At 40.9% G+C, this 21,968-nt stretch overlaps 1 protein-coding gene across 1 annotated transcript; it reads right to left on the bottom strand.

Moving 5' to 3' along the window:
- Positions 1-2,358: 2,358 nt before the first annotated feature.
- CHIC1 (cysteine rich hydrophobic domain 1) lies at positions 2,359-21,848 on the bottom strand. The gene is made up of 6 exons (XM_040084146.2): positions 21,659-21,848; positions 15,289-15,343; positions 8,744-8,899; positions 7,153-7,209; positions 6,905-6,964; positions 2,359-6,166 (listed from the first exon to the last, which is right to left on the bottom strand). The coding sequence occupies exons 1-6, from the start codon at positions 21,826-21,828 to the stop codon at positions 6,116-6,118; spliced, it is 549 nt and encodes a 182-aa protein (XP_039940080.1). The 5' UTR covers positions 21,829-21,848; the 3' UTR covers positions 2,359-6,115.
- Positions 21,849-21,968: the final 120 nt, after the last annotated feature.

The raw sequence follows: 21,968 nt of genomic DNA, 5'->3' as shown, positions 1-21,968 counted from the left end.
TACAGAGGTGGGAAAGTGCTGCTCAGCACCAAGCCTCAAGGTGGCTTTCCATTTTCCAGTTTTCCATTTGCAACAAAACCCAGAATTCCTTTTGACTTTTGCTACTCTATTCAGACACTTCACTGTCAAAAAAGTCCGAGGAGATCCCTGTAGAAACTGTCTGGAGAACCAGTAGTTTTCAATTACTCCTCCAGGCTTGCACACCGTATAATTTACAGTAAATACAGATCAGTCATCACCTTTTGATTAATATTTGCCTTTTAATTTTAAATTTTTATTAGTCTGAGAGCTACTGTAATTCCTCTTTCCTATTTTATTACCTATCCCATGGGACCAGCACTGTTGTTAAGTGTTTCTTTCCTAGACAAAATCTCAGGTTATATTTGTTACACAAATATACAAACCTATTTCCCACAGAAATTATAATTTACTGCTCAAGAAAGGCTACTATAGATAGTAAGGTTTACATAAAGAATGTGAAATAAAATGTGAATATATCGAAAGGATCATTATCTAAACACATTCAGTGATTAGGGAAAATGTAGAATTCAGCAGTTTAGCCCAGACCCAAATCTACTGTTTGCATGTTTATAAAATAAACAGATGTAAATCAAACAAGTCCATGGAGATTCGATCTCCCAGATAAACCACAAGGAAATTACTGATTCAGTCAGATGTAGAAATACTACAAATATTTAAAGCAGGTCAGAGACTAAGTAAAAGGGCATTTTGAAAATCATAAGCAAAATTTAGGCATCAATCTGGGAACGAATCTTTTTTAGCAAACTCATTTGTGTTAATTTTGCAGATTGAACCAGCCTGTGACAAACACTTCTTACAGGAAGACTGGGAGCACAAATACAAGGAGAATTGGAGGACTGGGAGGACACAGTAATGGAAATATTTGAGAGATTCACCAGTACAAAGTGTCAGATGCTGAGTCTGGACTGATAATGAGAGTGTCTGCAGGGAACTTGTATAAACTGCAAGTGGCTGAAGAGAAATAGCCCCAGATTTATCACAGAATAGCTATGGATCAGAAATACAATACAGCCACTAAGGAGACAAATGTTACCCTTTAAGGTTAATAGATCACATTCTTTTTACATAAGAGAGAGAACTATCAACACTGAAATAAATACCTGGTGCCTCAGCTATGAGACACTAACTAGAATATTGTTCCTGGTCACTCCTATTCATTTATAATTCAAATAAATGCAAGCAGGATGAACAGAAACAGAACTTTGCTTTTGAGAGGAGCCTAACATTTAATTTGGTCTATGGAATGAAAGGTTTAAGTCTCTCCAAGCTTCACTAGAAAAATAAACTCAGCTAGAACAGTTCAAGTGATGACAGACGCAGCATTATAAATACACTGGCACAGACACCACAGCAAAGCTGCTCTACCAACAGGTCTGAGACTGTTTTCCAGGAGTGTCAGGGCCAAATCCCAAATATCCTCAACACAGGCCTTTGCTGCTAAATCTGGGCAATTACATCTCCTAAACCCCCCGAGGGGATCAACTCCTGACTCAGCCCCTCATCCCCGTTTTGGCTGAACATCCCAGTAACATTCTCTGCGTTTCTCAGCCAACATCCAGTATCAGCTCCATGCTCCAGCAGCCGTCAGCCCCTGGGTTTGCCCAAAACAACTTCCAACAGAAACACTGCACGTGCCCCTTTCAGGAATGCGTGCTTTTCCCTCAGGGATGAGCCAAAGGCTTTAGTTTTAAGTCCGGCTTTCACAGCTCCAAAGCCAGGCTGGTCACACACACAAAGGGCTGCCTTGTGCTGGGCACAGACCCCTCGGGAAGGCAGGGATTCGTTCACCCTCACACCCTGTCCCTGCTCAGGCTGCCTCCCGGTGAGGTGTGAGAAAACCTCTGCTTTTGGAGAGGAATGCTGCAGGGAGAGATTCCTTCAGGAAGTCCTTACAAGGGAGGGCCTGAGAGTCCACCAAACAAACCATGGAATCGTTAAGGTTGGCAAAGATTTCGGAGATCATCAAGTGCAACCATCAACCAGCAGCACCACCACGGTCACCACTAAACCGCGTCCTCCAGGGCCACAGCCACACGTTTTTCAACACTCCCAGGGATGGGGACTCCAGCACTACCCTGGCAGGAAGATGGATCACCAGGAAAATCAGATATGATGATATTCTGCAGTTTGGAAATCCTTCCTGAGCTTTCCAAGTCTTGCTCTTTGAACCAGCCAGGGCCCTGGGCTGGCTGCATCGGGTGTGTCTCATTTAGACACGCCCCACCGCTGCTCCCATCCCACTAAAACACCCCTACAGGGAAAGACGTGGAAAATTTCCATTGTTTTCTTTTCCATAAACACATTGCACTATTCAAGGTTTTCATCTTTGAATTTAATTAAAGAAAAATGTCTCAAAGTGATGAAGCATGTCTGACTTCCAGCTTCTTTCAATGGCACAAGCCAGTGCAGTAAATTGTAGAAAGCAAGCTCAGTTAGAATTTTATTTTCATTTAAAATAAAAAATAGAGAGAAAACTCTCCAGATGTGAGGTCCTGTTAAAAAAGTGGCTGTTCACTTGTAAACAGAATAAAAGTGTTAAGAACACAGTTTCATACAGCTTAAACAAAACCACTTTTCAGAAGCAATACAAGTATGTTACAACACTGTAAGAACACCAAAAGCAGAAAACAAAAGAATGGCAGAAGAATCACATAACATTGCTTACTAAAGTGATAAATAATTGATGGTGAATGTTAATAGCTTGACATTTTTATTGCTCCAATGGTAGTGTGTTGACAAGAAAATGTAGTAAACTGTCAGTACGACAATAACAAACATCAATTTATGGTTTTGCATATGGAGTTTTGTACCTATCAAGAAAAGCATAGGAACTTTTTTTTTTTTGTATTTATCAAAACCACACTAAATTTAGTATTTTTTTTTTCTGTTTTAGTCACCCATTTACAACTGAACCCACACTCCCTAGACTTGGGTGTGCCCATTTGAACACTTTTGTGTTCGTCCTCTTGGAAAACACCTTTGCAGGAGCAGGTGGGGAATAACTAAAGAGCACTGATGCTCTGTACTCCTTCAGTACTCTCCAGATACAAAACTTTCTAGATACAAACCCAAAGACTTCCTGGATAAAATCTAGAAACAAAATTAGTGTCAACATTTTGATGTGAAGAAATAAACACTGATTTGGTAGACAGTAGCTGCTTTTAAAAATCTGCTGCAAACTCCCGCTCCTGAGAGGGACCAGTTCCCTTTTCTCCTCTGCACAATGGTGTTGGAACCAGCCAAGGCACTTTCTTTACCACTTCCACTCACTCTGCTGACATTAATCTGTTACACTGCTACAAATTCTGACAGATATCCTCCCTGAACACTTCACCAGCTCACGCTGATCGCTTACTGTCAAAAATGAGATTTCTGGTCTTGGGAAACAGAATTACCTGTGATGTTTTTTGTATTAAAGGACAGCCCAGGCAAAAGGAACCCGTGTACAGAGGTCACAGCACTACTGCCAGCTGCCTTAACTTTTCATGAGCTGTGAATCCTGTGTCTTTCACATGCAAATATAATACTGCTGCTGGTTTTGCATTTTAATGCAAATGTATCTACTTATTAAAACATGGAGCTTACTGTAAATGACAGGTTTGGCTCTGGTTCTTTACCAGCTGCTTTATGGCCACATAATTAAATGTCAATTAAAATACAAAGACAAGACCCGTTCACGGTTTGAAGACTACAGAGTTACTAATTAAGGACAAATTAAAATGTACAGGATTTATGTACTTAAAATGTAAACTTTACAAATTAATATGATGTGCTTAAGTGTTCAAGGCCAGTTTGGATGGAGCTCTGAGCAGCCTGGGCTAGTGGAAGGAGAGGGTGGAATGACAGGAGCTTTGGGGTCCCTTCCACCCAACCCATTCTGTGATTCCATGGGAAATGCCTGTTCTCCCACCTGGAAAAGTACAGGAAGAAAATAATCACGTGAAGAAGAATATCAGAACCTGCTGAGATTTCTTGAGTTTTTTGCACAACAAAGTTCTGGCACAACAGTAAGAAACTTCCATTGTTCTGTTAATTGCTCCAGAAACTCATTTGCCAGGGGAACCCAAAGAAAGAACTGGGTGTGCCATTTCAGTTTTGGTTTACTCTGCCTTTTTCTGCCATTATTTTCTCTGCTTCCAGTTAACACTCATCCCCAAACAAAAGAAATAAATTGGAGACAACAGTTTGCTTGGTTCTGCAATGGAAATCCGAGTTGCAAGGTGCAGCTAATGATAATTCAAACTACACAGGAGGTTTTTATTCATATTACAAATGCAATTGCACATTTAGTTGTCACAAATGTACCAGTCAAACAAAAGTTTCTGGATGAAATATGCAAATTTCAGACTCTGAACCATCAGTCTGGGACTGGAAACAGAACAAACTTCCCTTTGAGTAACAACTTGCATAAAACTGGCCTTCTGTAAACACTGCGTACAAGGAATCTGACCCACTACAGGTATTAGGATGCAATGGTCTTACAAATACTGTATTTTAATAGCATATTGCGAACTGGAGAGATGCAAATACATTCAGAGGAAACCCCAAGTCAACCTGAAACTACAAAGCAACTTGGGATGATGTTGCAGGGAGTCAAGATGCTGCAAAGAAATGCCTGGACACTGAGAATGAAATCCACCACAACTTACAGATGCTCAGTTACCTGCTGGGCTTTGTTACTTCTACTTAGGAAAGGCAGAGAACTTGCAACAATCTCCATTTGCTTTCTTTTATCGAGTGCTCTTGCTTAGGTCAGCCATTAGAGGAAGTTTTTCTACGACTTCCCTTCCTGAGATCAGGCAAATAGGGAAGAATCCAAAATAATACTGAATTCCACAAGGCTTTCCTGGCTCTCCAGACAGAGCCTGACTGCCAAAACATATTCAGGAGCCCTTTGAACTGCTGCACTTCCTCCCCTCAGCGTGTTTTGAAACTCCACTTTGACTGAGATAAAACCTATTTCCACTGGAAGGGACTTCATGTCACTTAACTGTGAAAATGCTGAAGTACAACCACACCACAACAGTAACAAAGGTGCTACTTCAGCTTGGATTTGGCTATTCCTAATTTTTCTCCTTTGTAACGAAGGCCTCCGATTTGAGGTTAATTTTTTCCTGACTTCCAAACAATATAGAACTTAACATCGAAATACTCCTTACTTCAAAAGAGACTTTAGAGTATTTGTTAATAGCAGCTGCCATCTACCCCACAAACATAGCTTTTGCAGAGGTGAAGATTTCAGCTTCCTATCTCAGGTGCTGCAAACACCACCTGAAATACTTTTCAAAATAAAGACAGAAATGCTATGCATTTTTCATCCATTTACTAAACAAAGTGCAACTGAGCCCTACACATCTGACATATGTACAAACTCTTCATGGCTTTCCCAAAAAACCAGTGTGGGTGGGGCTGTACAATCCCAGGGGAACGAGCACATGGAACAGATGCTGGGGGACTGTTGGCAATAGAATAAGAGCTATAATACATTCTGTAAACCTTGGCATACCACACTTTACATTATGCAAAGAGTCAATATTTACAAATCCATACTGGGTAAACTAATGAACCCCCCTAAATGTAAATGATGATTTTGCAAAGTGCAGGACAAAACCAGTGCTGTTGATTGCAAGTCCTATGCAAGCAGGTTCTACTAAAATCATTACTACTGGAGTTTACCTGGACATTCCTACCGAGGGTTTCTAGGATTGCAACACTTAGGGTGACATATAGGATGACACAGCTTTAGGATGCACGTTGGAGGACAGCAAAGAGAGAAATTAATAAGGCAGCATGCTCAGAACAAGTTTAAGCAGCACTGATGTTAAGATCCCTAGTGGCAACTCTATCAGTTATTGGTAATGTTAAAAATTCAGAGTGCAACATAGAAGCCTCGTTTAACATAAAAAAAATGTGCAAATTGTTCTCTTCTTAACAAAAGAAAGTAACAGCAAGGAAGATTTCTACTGAAGAACATTTTTAAGTCACAGCAAAGTAGACCATCTTCTTTCCAAAACCATCTACAAGGCACTAAGGGTAGAAAATGACAGGTAACATGAAAGACCAATGTCGTTCCTCAGTCAGGTCGAAATATGGGGTATTTTGGTAAGAACTCTATTAATATTACCTGTTGAAGAAGGGAAAAAGACAAGAACAGAAGACAGTAACCAAAAAGTTCAAAGCTTCAGCACAATTTCCATGAACATTAGCTAATTCATAAGACTAATTAGATCTGAGGAGGGAATGTTCCCCAGGGTAACAAAGAAGAGATTCCAGTCATTCTGAAACAGGGATTCTGGGTGCTTGGCTTTTTTTGGGGGTGGATTTCTTTCCCCAAAGCCGACACAATCTTCACAGCTACATGGATAGGGGAGTGCTAGAACCACAGAAATATTCGAAATTCTGCTTTCCTACAAGGTCTGTCTTGTTTACAACCATGTGAAATTTACATCTGGAAAAAAACCAAAAAACCAAAAACCAACCAAACAAAAAAAACCCCAAAAAACCAACCAACCAACCAACAAAAAAACATTACCACCAAAACAAACCAAAAACAAAAACACAAAAGAAAACATCCAACCAAAAAACCCTCATTACTATAAAGATACAATATTTCTGCAAAATTATTTGAATCAAAGGAATTCTGGATACCACTGGAAAAGGTGGGTAAGTTAAAGAACTGCAGACTGGCGCTGGTGTGGGATTCACTCCAATGCAGAAAATCCCAGCGTCTCCCTCATTCCAAATTACAGACCAAACTGCGCATTTGTCTGGGAGATCTCTTTGCACAGGGGCACCAAGTGAAGAATTTTCTCTATTAAATTACAGTTCTGCTGAACAGCAATAAGTAACAAGCAATACTCACATATTCCATCATATTGCTAGTTTCACATTTCCTTTTACTCAGCTTCCAGTGCAAACCAAGCTAAGGAAATAATTAACAAAGGATTAGCACAGCTATGTTTGGATGGGTAATGCAACAAGCATTAGCAATACTCAATTATTAGGATCTATTATTTAGGATCAGTATAAAGTATGGAATTATGACAAGACTGTAAAATCCTTCGTTGCCAATATTCTTCAAGCTGAAAAAAATGAGCACTCTTTTCTTACCTTATGATATAGTCTGTTATTTTCCCATTCTAATAACTTCTGAATTGATCTTCTAGTCTAGAAAGGAAGTCAGAAGTGGATCAGAAATGGTTCAGCAGCCTGTCTCATCCAGAAGGAGCTCACTACTGCATTTCTGGCTAAGGTTAATTTATAGTAAGTTAAGTTTTATAGAAGTAGAATGAAGCAAAGAAGAAATAAATGGAAATCTTTTCACTTCAACCTCCCGCTCCCCCTTTTTTTCAAAAAAGGAAACACTCATGGGTTTTTTGTTAACTTAGAACCACTGGAAAATTTTTTCAAATTAAGTCCAGCTTAGGCCTGTGGCTTTTCCAGAATTCATTTAGTTAGTAAGAGATCCTTTTGAATTTGGTGTTTTTAACCTCCCATAGACAACGAAACAGTCTCCCAAATTCTCCTGGCCAAATCCTGTACTCATTGCAGGTGTTCTGCTAAAAACACAGATTTCCATACATTTAATTTCCAGATTCTGATATGGGAATTGTGATCTGGATCTTGAAAAAAGCCTTCACCACCAAACACCAGTTCACAACAAATTATTTTCAACTCCTGGCTACCAAATGTGTCCTTCATGTCCTGCTCTTCCCACAGCTGTGGAGACGAGATGATTTCTCACGTTTCAGAGATTTTGAAGGTCACAAAAAAAGACAACTGTGATGATCCTGCATGGTATACATTTAATTTTAATCACTGCACTGTTATCACCCTCACACTCCCACGGAAGTGCCATCATTTTCCTTACTGATGTATATTCTCTGTAGCCTTGAGAATTTAATATAATCAATACTACACCACTACACATGGGCATTTATTTAGATTTTCACCGGTCCAGGGATATTAAAAATGGCTTTTAAACTGCACTAAAACAAGTCCTGTAACTTTTGAGTGATGCAGCTTCAGTGATGAGCACTTCAACAAGTGAACACATTAATGCACTTCCTCAACATTTACTGCTGTGATAAATCAATTCTAAACATAAACCACAGAGGTAACTGAGGTCATGTTTACCTCGTATTACTAAAGTGCTTTTCAAAATTATTACTTTTGACCTGATTACAGGAGTGGTCAACTCTCTATTGGGGGGAAGTCTTTAGAAAATGTATTTGTACTTGTTCTTAACAGAAACAGCACAGTAAAATACAGAAAATAAACCACAGCTCTGAATTGTCATGGTGCCTATTGCATATAAAAAAGTGATTTTAAAAATATTTATTTGGGGGGTGGAGAGCATGGGGACAGGGGGTGTGAAAAGTGATTTTTCAGTCTAATTCTGCCATTCTTTGAAGGTCATGAAGGTTCAGTTCTGCACTCAATTCTAAGACCTTGAGAAATCCTGGAAATTGAGGGTAACATTTATTCCATCCTGTTTGAAGTGAGATAAGATCAGCTATTCTTAAAACTATTGAGTCAACTGCTAATTTGGTGTCATTTCAAACGTTTTCTATTTTCTAAAGAGGAAACCAGAATAACCTTTTGAACGTGAGGGTTTTAAAATGGGGAAGATATTACGAGAAGTTATTTAATCCTACCAATACTTAAAAAATCCATCGAATAAGATGATGCACGGACTCACTCTTTTGTTAAGACAGACCACGGGCCACAGGCTGCAGCCCAGAGTGCAGCAGCAGCACAGGCAGCCACAGAGCAGCCACTTCACATTGACAGGGAGGTTCTTCCTCAGGCAGGCGTTCACTCGGCTGATGCTGGTCTTGAATTCCTCGGGGGCCACCTGCAACAGAAGGGCTCAACTTCAGGGAGAGCCAGCACAGGTGTATTTTCTCAGAAATTGCCTCTACAGGTTAAAGTGAAAGAGAAAATTACACAGCCTTCTAAAGCGCCGGTCACCCAGCGAGCATGAAAAGTCATTTTCCTGCAACAAACTCATTTCTGGTGCGTGCGCTGCACCAACCTGAGTTAGAAAGCCAAACATGTTTTAGATGAGCAGCCTCATCCATATTTATTGCACCAGCAATTAACGGGCCTGAAAACACACTGGGCCCAGACAAAATCAGAATTGGGACACAGCTGGGCAATACATGCATTGGCTACACTGAGCAAAGCCATGGAAGGATGACAGATGTCTGCTTTCCAAGGGAATGTGGGAGCTTTGCAGTAAAAATAGGTATCACAGAAAGGGAGAATATTGTCCAAATTAATGTCACACCCATCTAAGCCTACACTGTGCCTGGCTGAAGGCTCTGTCCACAAATAACTTCCTGAAGTGGCTCATACTGAAGCCACAACTTCCCTTGTGGCTGCTTCCTAAAACAGGGAAGCCTAGAAAGAAATGCACTGGAATGTATCTAAGGCAGAGAAATTCACCTCCTACAGGGTTAGGAATAAAGTCTTTTTGAAGCTACTTGAAAAGTAGCTTTTTGAAATTAAGGAGTAAGTATTTTATACCTGTACTGCCACTGCAGTGTCAACATGGAACCCCCATTTTGTATCAGAAAGAAACTCTTTTCTCCAATAACTGCATTTCTCACCTACTGACATACCCCAATTCCCTCATCTCCCTACAGAATCCACATCACTTCCATCTACAAGTCAAACAGGGATTTGAGGCAGTGACTCCAAGATGACACCCTTGACTCTAACACAGTCCAGTATTCAAAGACACATAGCAGAGTTAAGTCAGGAGCAACAAGAGATTTGACTCAAAACAAACCCCCATCTTTCCTACCTACTTGCCATGTTGATGCAAATCCCCTAGAGTGAGTCTGTGCACAAAGCTGTGCAACTGCTCCACAACCCCCAAGCACGCTCAGCTCAGCTCTGCTCATCTGACTGCAAACAAGGGCAGCAACACCAACAGAAGTTCATTTAATGACAAAGATCCTTTTCAGCAGGGGCAAAGCCACGGGGCAGGAAATGGAGAGGACCTGGTGCTGCTGCCTCTGCCTGTTGAGCTGAATTCTTTAAAGCATTGCAGGGAAGGGAGTAAATAAATGCAACATCTGTTTCCTGGCCATTCAGGACACCAGGCATTACAGAGTCAGGGGGCAGCTGGGCTTGCACACGAGCCAGACCTACAGTTCATAACACAAGAACATAATTTAAGTGTTATTATTTTATAGCAGGAATTAATAAATATATAGAAAGTAATTATTTTGCCCCCCTCCCACATTAAATAGGCCGTTTTGTTTCACATCTACAAATGGAGCAACTAAAAAAATTGTCTGTTTTATGAGAGACACCTTAGTTTAGGGAAAAAAAATAAAAGAAAATAGTCAAAGAAACCCCGAGATCCTTTGTACTGGGACATCTGCAATGAAAAAAATCCCATTGTAATGTGGCAAACCGTCCTGGGCTTGTATGTTTCTGGAACAAGGTTTTATGGATTTCTCTGCCAGTGCCAGATCTTGGGATATAACAAATACCAGATGCACATGAGCAAAACCATTTCATCTTCAACGTGGGAGAGTGTTTTGTAGGAAAGAACATCTGGGCTGGTGGTTTGCAGTAACCTCAGACAGCTGCTGCAACTACTGCCTCAAAGTAAACTGAGATTCCTACATCAATTGGCATTCTCAACTCCTAAGGAAGTTTCCATGGGCCTCATATTTAGCTATCTAAAAAGGGCACTTCCTCTGATAAATCTTTTAGAATTTTATATTCTGTTTATGTGAAATATAAAAATAAGTTTGATTTTTTTCCTCTAGAACTCATTTATACTTTTGTAATGAAACTCCCCAAGAAAAGAGAATGTTTCCTTTTCTTCCAGACACAAAGTTCCCTGGACCTTGACAACAATACAGCCCAGCCTCCAACTCCAGCTGAACAAACCTGCCAAAGACAATGGAATGGCACAGCCCAGAATTCAGTTTAACAAGAATAACCCTTATCAGTGGTAACATCCAACATGAAGAGAACACAACCAGTTTCTCAGATCACAGCTGGCAGAAAAATTTAAAAGAAAGCACAGGGAGATTCCGCGTTCCTGTGATAATTTTTAGGGAGTCACTTTTCACATCAGGTTAACGTGTACCTACATTTTAAGATGAAAGTTGAAGGACTCTCCTTCCTGCAGAGCAAATGGCTAAACCAGAAACCAATTTTGGATGCCACTGAGCAACAGAAAATTCCCATTTCAGGAATTTTGGTCTGATGTTTACCTTTACAAAGTATTATGAAAGCACCACTACTTACTGACTCACCAAATATTTCCATGTAAAGGTGAATCTCTTGGCTACAATGTAAGATGAAATTACTTAACATGCGTTTGACTAACCTGAACTATTGGATTGTTTCTGCCTTTAGGAAATGGAATCACAACAAATATTTCTGTCACTAATGACACATCTTCATCTAAAACTAAAAGCACTGGAGATCAGAAGAACTGTGATTTCTCCTGTTTATCACAACAAAATAATCCTCATGTTGTGACAAACAGAAGAAATCACAATTTTGTTGCTCAGTTTGCAGCTAAGTGACAGTTAAGCTTTGTTACACAGTGATTAAGAACAAAATACCTGTAAAAAACTGTTCTAATCTAATAATGAAATGAAATCCAAATGAAAGTCACCACAGAACTGCTGATTATCTGACACAATTTTAAATCTTCCTGCAGGTACAGCTTTTGAAAGGTGGATGTGATGGGGCTGATGTATTTCAAACAAACAGAATTAACAGCTCCTCCTGCACAAAGACAGCTCCCAAAGAAAGCCTAGTTTTGAGTAATTCTGGAAATCTCTTGGAGAGTTTGTGTCTGGCTCTTGAAAAGAATGAGATAAGCACTTTGCTCCTGGCTGCGCCATACACCTTGGGAAGAGACATTAGCTCCTTCCAGGAGGGAAAAAAACCAAAAAAACATAAAAGGAAAGGAGGGGGTGTCATAATATTTTACAACAGGATGCAGAGGATCTCCAAACACAGGAAGGGAGCCAGTAAGGCCCAGCAGGCCTGATCTTTCTCCTTCAATCATCATCATCACCAGCCCTATCAATCACACGGCACAACGGCACCACAATGCCCAGCCCTCACTTTATGGCTCACATTGCCCTGCACTGCACACTCCTCCCTGCGCAGGACCCCTTTTGTTTCAAGATCAGAGCACGAAATTCCACTTTTCCCCTTAAGGATCACTGCCTCCATCATTTTCTGGTCACCTGGAGCAGTGTGTGCTATTGTGCTCCATATCACAGAGAGTATTTTGTTAAAAGCTTGTTTAAGTGAATTAATAATCCTGTAAACCTGTAGCACACAGAATTTAAATTTAACCACCATTCCAATTTAGGCCAAGGTCCAATTACATTATTAAAAGTTAAATATTGCCTCTGTACTAAGTGTAGTCAAATCTTTTCTTATAATGTTCCATTGAAAAGAAGCCTGGCTCAGGATTTACAAACCAGGTGAGTTTATGTCTCATCCTGCAAGACAAATATTAATCCATCTGAATTAGCTAGGCCAAACATCTGACATACCTGGGACTTGACTTTCCTTTATTATTTTATTGTCTATGCTTTACCCTCAAATGTACACATTCACCTCTCCCAAGGAGAGCAACAAATTAAGTCTCAATTAAACACTGAGGATGTAATTACAAGCATGTAGCTCTAGGCTAAGCTACAACAGCTATGCAGTCTCTGTAAAAACTGGGAGACTGGGAAATGGGTAAAGGAAGAGGGGGATTCCAGATTTCAGAAAAAGAAATTCAGAAGGTTTGCTGCCTTCATTATGTGGATGGGCAAACTGAGGGCAGGAAGCTGAAGTAATTTACTAACACAAGAACGTGGCATAAATCCCAAAGGTTTATGCTTCCAGGAGAAAGGTGCAGCTAGAGTTTTCTCTAATTAGGGTTTTCATGCTGCTTTAAAAACCTACATCTTTTACATCTGTATTTATTCAAAAGAAAACCAGTACCACCAAGAACTCCATCAAGCCCATCTAATGGTTTCATCTCTTACACTCCATTAGCAGATGGGATTCATTATTAATATCAATTCACAGGGGACAGCAAAGCCATTAAACTTAGTGTTACGTAGGCAATATGAATAAACTATGACATTGTCTTAGAGTAGCTGAGGACGGATGCAAGTTCAGAGTAAACATTTTAATCCCAATTTGTAAATATAAACAGTCATTGTTATTCATAAATTTTGATTTCATATAAAGCAAAAAAAAAAAACATTTTAACAAGAGAGGATCTTAAACTGGGGTCTCAGCTGACTACAATACTGATTATTGTGAATTATTTAACAGGGTATTTGAAGAAAAACTTACTGGAAAAAATGACTGAATTTTCATTTTCAATAGGGATTAAAATGATTGACTGCCTCAACCAGAGGAAGAAGCAGATTCTTTATTTCTTGCAATTGACAAAAGTATTAAAAACCAAAAGACCCACAACTGTGGTTTTTAATGTCTTTCATGGCCGTGTGGTGCAGGCAGGAAGAAAAATGTGTTTACTATCTCATTTGATTGGTGTTCTCCCCTGACAAAAGGGAATTCATTTCCTTGCTCAGAAAGCCCCTCAAATCCACAAGATAACAGAATATTAAGAGTCTCAACACAGGAGCATCCCTATATCCAGCAAATCCCTGCCCATGCCACTCCTGTAGCACTGATTACACCCACACAACAAGAAGGGTAAATGCCAACAGAAGAACTTCCTCTTTCCTTTCTTTGCTAAATTAAGTCCAAGCACTCAAGTGTGCTTTAAATTAAGCTCTTGCTCACTGTCTATTTAATAAGAGGAGGACAATCAAGTGGAAAATGTGACAGCCATTGATGCTGGTATTAAAAAGTGTAGACCTGGTTGCAGGTTTGGTTTTTTAATAACCTGAATATATTTTAGAGAGGCAGAAAGAGATGAAATTATATAATTAAATTTAGTTTTAACATTTCTTGCCTGGGATTTCCTACAGGCTTATTTATAATAAACTATAACTTGAGTAAATGAACATAAAATAGGGTTTTTTTTCAAAATATATCACGGCTGTTCAGTGATCAGAAAGAGCTTCCCAGAAAAGAATAAGCCTCAGACAAGGTGGTGAAATGCAAAGTGTTGTCAGCAGCCCTCACACTGGAATCAGCAGGATTTGTCTTTCTGAGCTCAGCGAGATCCTAAAACAAGGGCAGAATTCCCAGGCTGATTTTCAGCACCCAAAAACTCCAAGCAGAACTTGCTTTTCAGGGCTACTGCTGTCAGAACAGCTGGACAAGCTCAACACAAGGATTTTATTCATCGTATTCTGGTGTGCAAACGCGGGAGGAGAAAGTCCCGATGGATCTGCCAGAAGCAGCAGCAGCCACCCAGCTGTGTTTAGTGGCTTGTTGGTACGACTCAACCTCTGCAAGGGGAGTGCAGCTCTATGGGATGACATGAGACAAAGTAGAAGGAGCCAAATAAACTTTTTTCGCCCCAAATTCTGGAAAAGATACACGAGGGGGATATAAATTGAAGCAAAAACAAAGCACTAAGGAGTGAAACAGCGGGGAGGAAAAAAAAAATCAAGGGAAAAAGAATTAAGCCATCAAAAGATTTTTTTAAAAAATACATTTACAAAAATAATTTAAAACTAAGAATTTAGCGAAGTCTGAATTAATAGCTACAAATTAGTTTCTTAGACTTGCATTAAGTAAGATGACAGGACTCCAGAGAAAGCAAGAGACTTGTCACCACTGATTTTCAGAACTAAACAGTATTTATGAAAATGTACTAAAAACCTACTTAAGTTGTAGACTTAACACTATGTTTTGCTCTGTAAAGCTTCAGATAAAACACATTCACTTCCAGAGATTCGTCTAAACAACCTGAAGGCTCGTCAGGCATACTCAAAAGAGAGGTCTAGTATCTGTACTGATTTAACTCACCCAGGAGGGAGCACAAACTCCAGGTATTTAAAAAGCAAGGTTAAGTGAGTGCTGCTTTCATGTCTGCATGGAAACAGTCGGATCCATGGCGAGCTTTGCTGTGTTTGGAATGTCAATAACGGTAACAATCACTGCAAATCCTTCCTTGTTTCCAGCTACACTGAGGGACTGGGCAGCGAGCAGCAGGGTCACACAGGCCACAGGTAACAGTTTTTAGTGGGTTCATGCTCAGGTATCCAACACAGAAACCACTGGATGCACTGACTCTTCCCATTGAAAAGAACAGTTTAATCTCACACTTACCTTCCCTGTCAGAACAGAAGGAAATTCTGTATCAAACTTGTTGCTCAAGCCAAACCTTGAAAACAAAAGAGACAAACAAAATATATTCCACCTAACTTATTTCGTTTCCCTTAATAAAAAAAAAATGTAATAAGAGTTTTTTACTTTAAAAAGAAACCACTGTTAATTTCTTTTGCCCTTACATTTGCATTATTTCACGAGCTTTTGATCTAAGTTAATATAAGGTCTCGTGTACCATTCAGTCATTTCCAGACAGAAACACAGCTTGGTGCCTTACTTCAATACCTCCAGAAGTGCAAAAATTCTTTTCCAATTGGATGGCAGCAAGTTTCAATCTTTGAATTCTGTAAGAAAAAACCCTCCAGCTATGAAATCCCAGGTTCAACAATCCTTTAACTTACACATACAGTTGTTCCACATGCAACAGATGAAGTTTGTTTTAAGGAACCCGTTCATCATCATCTCAGAAATTTATAACCATGTGGTTTTAAAAACTTCCTTTGGGCTGAGTTAAGGTACCTCATGCAAGACATGTAAGAGCCTACACAAAGGATAGTTTTAAAACAACTATCAACTTCAAGAAAATTAAGTTTTGGGTACCACTGTGACTACTCTTCACTGAAGTGTTCTGGGGTTTGTGCAAAAGGTTTTCATTTTACCCAATGAAAGTTCCAGGGAGCTGGATTTGGCTTGTATGATACCACTTATTCCAAAACTCCTGAACCTTTAAAATTCAGTAATTTAACAAAATACAGCAGGAGCTGGCCCTCAGCTACAATCTGTTAAATATATTGTACATCAAGTCAGCTCTGTTAAACTATCTCCTGAGTATCTGTGTTCAAAAAAAATCAAAATACCTGAAAGAATCACTACCAAAAAGAGCACAGATACATTTGGTATTGTAGGAGTTACCAAACTTTGCTTTGAGTCTAACACCTGCCATACTCCAGACTGGTCCCTTGTACCAGTATCAGTCCTGCTGAAATATCACAGAATTGTGGAATGGTTTGGGTTGGAAGGGACCTTAAAGGTTCCAACACCATCTCCTGGACATCAGTGCCCATCGTTATATCACACATACAGACTCCTGCGCTCTGTGTAATAACCCAGATACCCAAAACTGACAATGGAAATTGTTCAGAAGTCACAAAAGGTCAAATCAGCCTTAAAGGAGAGAGGCAGAACAGAAGAACTTGTGCTGTCTCTAGAAATCCAGTAATTAAAATGTTTGGCAACAACACTAGTGAAGTTCAATCCACTCCTCCGATAAATAATTTAAGTTAGAGCCTCTTGGAAAGAGCAGTAGTTGTGTAAAACATTACCAAAAAACCCCAACCCAAACAGCAAAACCAGTAAGATTTTAGGCAAGCACAAAGGTTACTAATATAGCACATTTCCATTCTCTTTGTAATCTGGCAAGTCAGCCTCCACATTTTGTACCTTGTCTTTCTAAGCTGAAATCTTCCAGGTTTTGTAATGTTATATATTTAGTTTAAGGAAGCTTGGAGAGCAATGAAGTAGTCTTTTCAGTCTTTAAAAAAAAAAAAAAAAGACTAAAATTACAAAGCACATTCACAAGCTCGCTTTGAGGAGCACAGACTTTTCAGTGCAGCAGCAATGGAACAGCCTGAAATGGTCACAAAGTAGGAGCAATCAGACAACACAATAAAATAACTACCGGAAAAATCAAGAATTATTTACTCTACCCATATAACAGATCAATTCCACTAAATCATGCCAAAGGTCCATCTTGTCCACAACACTGATTCTTACAGTGGGCCAGGAGTAGAAGCTTAGGAAACAGCAAAAGAAATGAAAAAAAAAAAAAAGAGCAAATATACCAGCTGCTCCTCAAGAACTCTCCTCTGACCTTCAACAATTCAGAGTTCAAGCACTTCCTACGCCACAGGTAGCGTCTTTTATCTCACGGATCACATATACTCATTAAAATTCCCACTGCACCCCAATTTCCATAAAGAACAAGATAAATTAGTGCTTTCAGATTAATAAACCTGATTAGGAATGCAAGATCACAATATATTTCGGGATAAATTTTAAAGCTGATGTTATGAAACATATTAAAACCCCCAAATTTTTACTAGTTGCCAAAACACTCCCTTCAGTTGCAGCACGTCCAGGAAACCTGAGTTACAGAAAGGCATCTCTCACACTGACACCTGTGAGTGGCTAAAGAATATACCTTTATGTTTTAACTACACTTTAAATACTCCATTTAGGCAGAAGCACTCATGGCCTTTAGCATAATTTTACTAAAATATCTCTAGAAGTTTTACAGACTACTCTGTGATTATTTACTACATGGTTTAGAAACATTAAACTGTTAGATGGAGCAGAGGAGTGACACAACCACCAAATAAAATAAAGAGATTGAAGCACCCTGTTATACAGTTGTTCAGCTTTACAGGCAACTTCATAAAAGTACTGAAGTGTTGTTAGAATCTTTCATGGAAAGAAGTTAAAATCTAAAGTCTTGATCAAGAGGTAATTAACTTAATTAGACTTCCTACAACAGAGTGGTGATCTAGCATGAGCTGCCTATGAAATCTTCTAAAATTCAGTATATTTAAAAATCACTATAATATCAACTCCAGCAGCTATCCTGTAAGTCATTTAACATAGCAGTTGGTAGTGATTTATTTCTGGGCCAGTTCTGTGACTCCTCAGTGCAAGCTGCCCGAAGTGTAACATTTAGAAATTCAGATCAGTCACCCACGTCCTTTGGTTGCACTTTTCTCACTGCATGACAAGTACCTCCAAAAGCCAGGCACTGCTTCCTAGAGGCTGCAATACAACTAGGATGACCTCACTTGCCAGTTCTGGCCCTCCTTCCCTGTTTTCATGCATGGCATCAGGCAAATCCCAGCACCTCATTTTCCCCCATCTGTAGAGTGGTGAGAACACAACTTGTCCTAGGGAGCTACGGTAAGAGAAATGCGTAAATCCCTCAGTTAAAGGCTGAAATTAACATCTTGAACCACCAGTTGCGAACCTCACCTGCAACAGGTACCACAAGATAACTTTTATTAGTTTACAAAGCAGGAGCTCAGGTTTTCTGTCTCCAGAACTGAAACAGCAAGATTTTGGAATTCTTACATCTAGAAGAGAAGTATTTACAGGTGCTTCGCCTTTTTTTGTTTGGCTTAAACCTCACCTCATTCTCATTTCTCCCACTCCTGTATTTATAGATAGTAATCAGCCTTACTAGAGTGCACAAGTTAAACCTGTTTAGTGAAGCTCTCCAAGCCCCTTCGAGCACAGCTCCTTTCCCCACACCTAACCCAGGTTATGTTTAACCTCTCTGCAAGAGTGGACCTCAGATCCCACACTGCTCTTTAGGAGCGATCAGCTGAGCTTTGGCCAGCATGAGAGGGTAAAGATGACATTCCTCAAGAGCCCTGGGCTGAAATCTCCTTGAACATTTAACATTTCCCAGTTCAGAATATTTTCCTGTGAAGCCAACTATCCAAGAATCCTTACCCATGGATAATGTTTTGGAAAATGAAGCTTTTGGTAATGAGTGGAAGGCTGAGGTAATTTGTTATTTCAAATACGTGGGAGGTTGAACAATACCAGACAATAATCAAATGTTATCTCTGGCTCTTCCCTCCCTTCCTCAGCTGATGAAAATAAACTTTTCATCAGCACCTGGACCCTGGGTCCCTGGGGAACTCCTACAGAAAACAGAATACCAAAAGTTAACTTCTAGCCAAAACCAGGAGGTTTGCAGACTTTAGCAGGAAGCTGGATACTAATGGCAAAAATATGTTCAATGGCTATTTCATTACCTCATTACCATCCATCCACACGGACTTAATGATATGGAAAAATTATAGCAGATAAACACAACCCCATAACCAGGTTACAGTTTGGTTAATGCTCTGTTTTTGGGAGTTATTGCCTTTGCTTTGCAAGGCATGACTCAGTCCTCACTACAAATGTCTGTGTGGAGATACTTGGATACACCAAGCAGAGTCACACTGACTATGGGAGAAACAGCAAACAAGGTGTTTATAACTCATCAAAATGGAATTGCAGAAGAAAAGGCATTTACTAGGACCTAGTAATTTATCTGTGCTAAAACTCAAAAGCTTTCAAAACCAGTAAATATGAGATTTTTTTCAAAGAATCCTAGACAAGATGAACATAGATTTTGCCAACCATTTTTACACACGTCCTCTCTGACTAAAATAAAACAAATACACCTTACATGGTCACTCGTATCACACACAGGGGTAGAAGGGCTAGCAGAAGAAAAGCAAGATCCTGCTACATACCCTCAGAAAACTCCTGGAATTTATATTTAGTACTGTTGCAAAATAGTTACTCTGTTAGAGTGAGCAGCTCACTGACAAGGTCATAAGAATAAAAAGTCTCTTGCAAGAAACTAACAGAGTGTTTGAATCTACCAACTTGGGAGTTTCATAAGAGAACCTGAAACATGAAAAGCTGAAGCAGATGACCCTGGAATCTGAGAATTATCCCTTCTCTATACACCAAAAGTATTCAAGGCCAGTGTCAATTGAGAAACAGGAGACGTGAAATAAAAATCCAAAGAAAACAATGGCTTTATAAAGATAACTGATTTTCTTTTTTAATACTGTCTGACTTGTCAGGACAGACATTTTCCTTAGCAGTACTCCAGACAGGTTCAGGAAACAAACCCAGTTTTGGTTTTCCTGGATGACGTCTCTCCCTTCAGTAACTGGAGCAGGCTGCTTCTGCAGCCAACTGATTTCAAAAGCAGCAGTATCTGTGTGATCAAAAAGTGACAGAGTTCCAACACACAAACTCTTTGGGAAGCAAACCAGTTCCCATTTAATAGGAGGTTAGGATTATGTACTCCAGTGTCCAGGGTTTACTTGCATTTTATTGGTAATGTCCAATAACTGTTTTTATCAGTATAAGGAGACTTAAAAATACAGCATGAGCTGATAAAAGCTGCCTCCTACCATGCAGGTAGGTCCTGTTACATGAAGAAAGCTGAGAGGGGTGGGAGAAAGGGACAATAAGTTGGATGGGGATTCAGCTCAGGTGATTACAAGGGCACATAGCTAGCTAAGGATTTCCACTTCACTGACAAGAGTGCTTTTTTTGATGTAAACATCACTAGTTCTTGGAGACGCTCCTCCCAAAAGATGCTGGAGCCAAGAAGGAACCGTAAGTAACATCACTAATGCACAAAAAGCATCACAGAAAGCAAAGCAGATGAGTTTGCAATGTTTTTTCCTAGTTCAGCACTTCAAATCAGGTAACTCCTAAGATGGGTACTTGGTATTCTGAGCATCTTGCTTGTGTTCCACCTCTCCTTTAGTCAGACCAGCAGCTATTTGGGGTGAGGACACAAAGAAATTCCATCTGCACGAGCAAATGCACTGCGGTGCAGCAGAGCAACTCCCCACTGGCACCAGCTCAACGCAACCCTGATCCAGGCTTCCATGAGGACACAGAATCAGATCCAACACCGCTTCCCATGGGATGGCAGAGCCTTCCCCACCCAGGGCTTTTGCTGCAGGGAGTTAGATCACACTGCACCTATTTACAGAGAGAAATGTGAATTTTATGCAATCCAAAGACAGAGCCAAAGCAACACAAGCTCGGTGGGTCTCTGCAATACATAAATTTCAATACCTCCCTCCCTGCCACGAAAATTAACGTGACAGCCTACAACTTGTTAAGGATGCATTTGGTACTATTAATTCTTCAGCTTGCTGGAGAAGGAACACTAAGAAAATCCCTATGAGTAAACATTACATATAAGGAAACACAGCTTGCTCGTCTTCTGTTCAACTGTTTAAATGAGCAGCAAACATTCTGGCTCACGCTGTGTTCCAGTGATAAAAACACTCAATCAAAACCAAACTCACAACTAAGTTCGGGGCAGATAAAGTACAGCACAGGCAGGAGCCTCCTCTGCACTGCAGTGCGAGGGCTCCCTGGCTCAGCTGTGGCACACAAGGGTCACAGCGAGATGGTTTGAACGCGCTGTTCGTCCTCGCATCGCGTGGACTTTGCTTTTTATCTAACAAATTGTTTGGATAAAGAGGAGCAACCAAGGAGGGCTGCCAGGGCTGCGCTGTAGCCTCTGCACCCAACAGCCAACTCCGGCCGTTCATTCACGCCTGGGGGTTTCCTCGAGCTACCGGAAAATACTCACGCTAAAAGCACAGCTCCCCTCACAGAGCAGGGGAGGGGGGCGCAGGGCTGCGGCTCTCGGCCCCGCGGGGCGGGAGGCTGGGGCCGACAGGGCCGGGGCACGGAGCTCCCGCTGCCCTCACCCCTCCCGGCGCTCCCGCCCGGCTCCACCGCCCCGCCACACCGGCCCCTCACGCTGCCCCCGCTCCTTCCTTACACGGTGATGTGCCCGGCGCCCCGTACCGCTACGGGATCGGGCGCGTCGCGGGGCCGGGGCAGCTCCTGGCTCCGCACCACGGGCTCGGGCTCATCCTGCTCCTCCTCGTCCTCCTCCTCCAGCTCGTAGATCGTGTCGAAGTCCGCCATATTGGGCAGCAGGACGCTCATCGCCGGCCCTCCCGCCGCGCCTGCGCAGCGCGCGCCGGGGGCGGGCCCGCTCCTCGGCCGCGGGAGGGCGGCGCGCAGGCGCGGCGCGGGGCCGAGGGAGCGCTGAGGGCAGCGCGGCCGCGTACCGAGCCGCGCCGTGC

The sequence above is a fragment of the Hirundo rustica genome, chromosome 21 (genome assembly GCF_015227805.2).
Source record: "Hirundo rustica isolate bHirRus1 chromosome 21, bHirRus1.pri.v3, whole genome shotgun sequence".
NCBI lineage: Eukaryota > Metazoa > Chordata > Aves > Passeriformes > Hirundinidae > Hirundo > Hirundo rustica.
The sequence above is the reverse complement of the archived record's forward strand: the minus strand, read 5'-3'. Positions and strand labels throughout refer to the sequence as shown.

Excerpts from the sequence above, each read along its gene's own strand:
- CHIC1 (XM_040084146.2), bottom strand. The coding sequence starts at position 21,828 with ATGAGCGTCCTGCTGCCCAATATGGCGGACTTCGACACGATCTACGAG. Across the intron at positions 15,344-21,658 it reads GGCGCCGGGCACATCACCGT|GTTTGGCTTGAGCAACAAGT; the intron begins GTAAGGAAGGAG and ends TTTGTTTTCAAG. Across the intron at positions 8,900-15,288 it reads CTTCTGTTCTGACAGGGAAG|GTGGCCCCCGAGGAATTCAA; the intron begins GTAAGTGTGAGA and ends CTTCTGTTGCAG.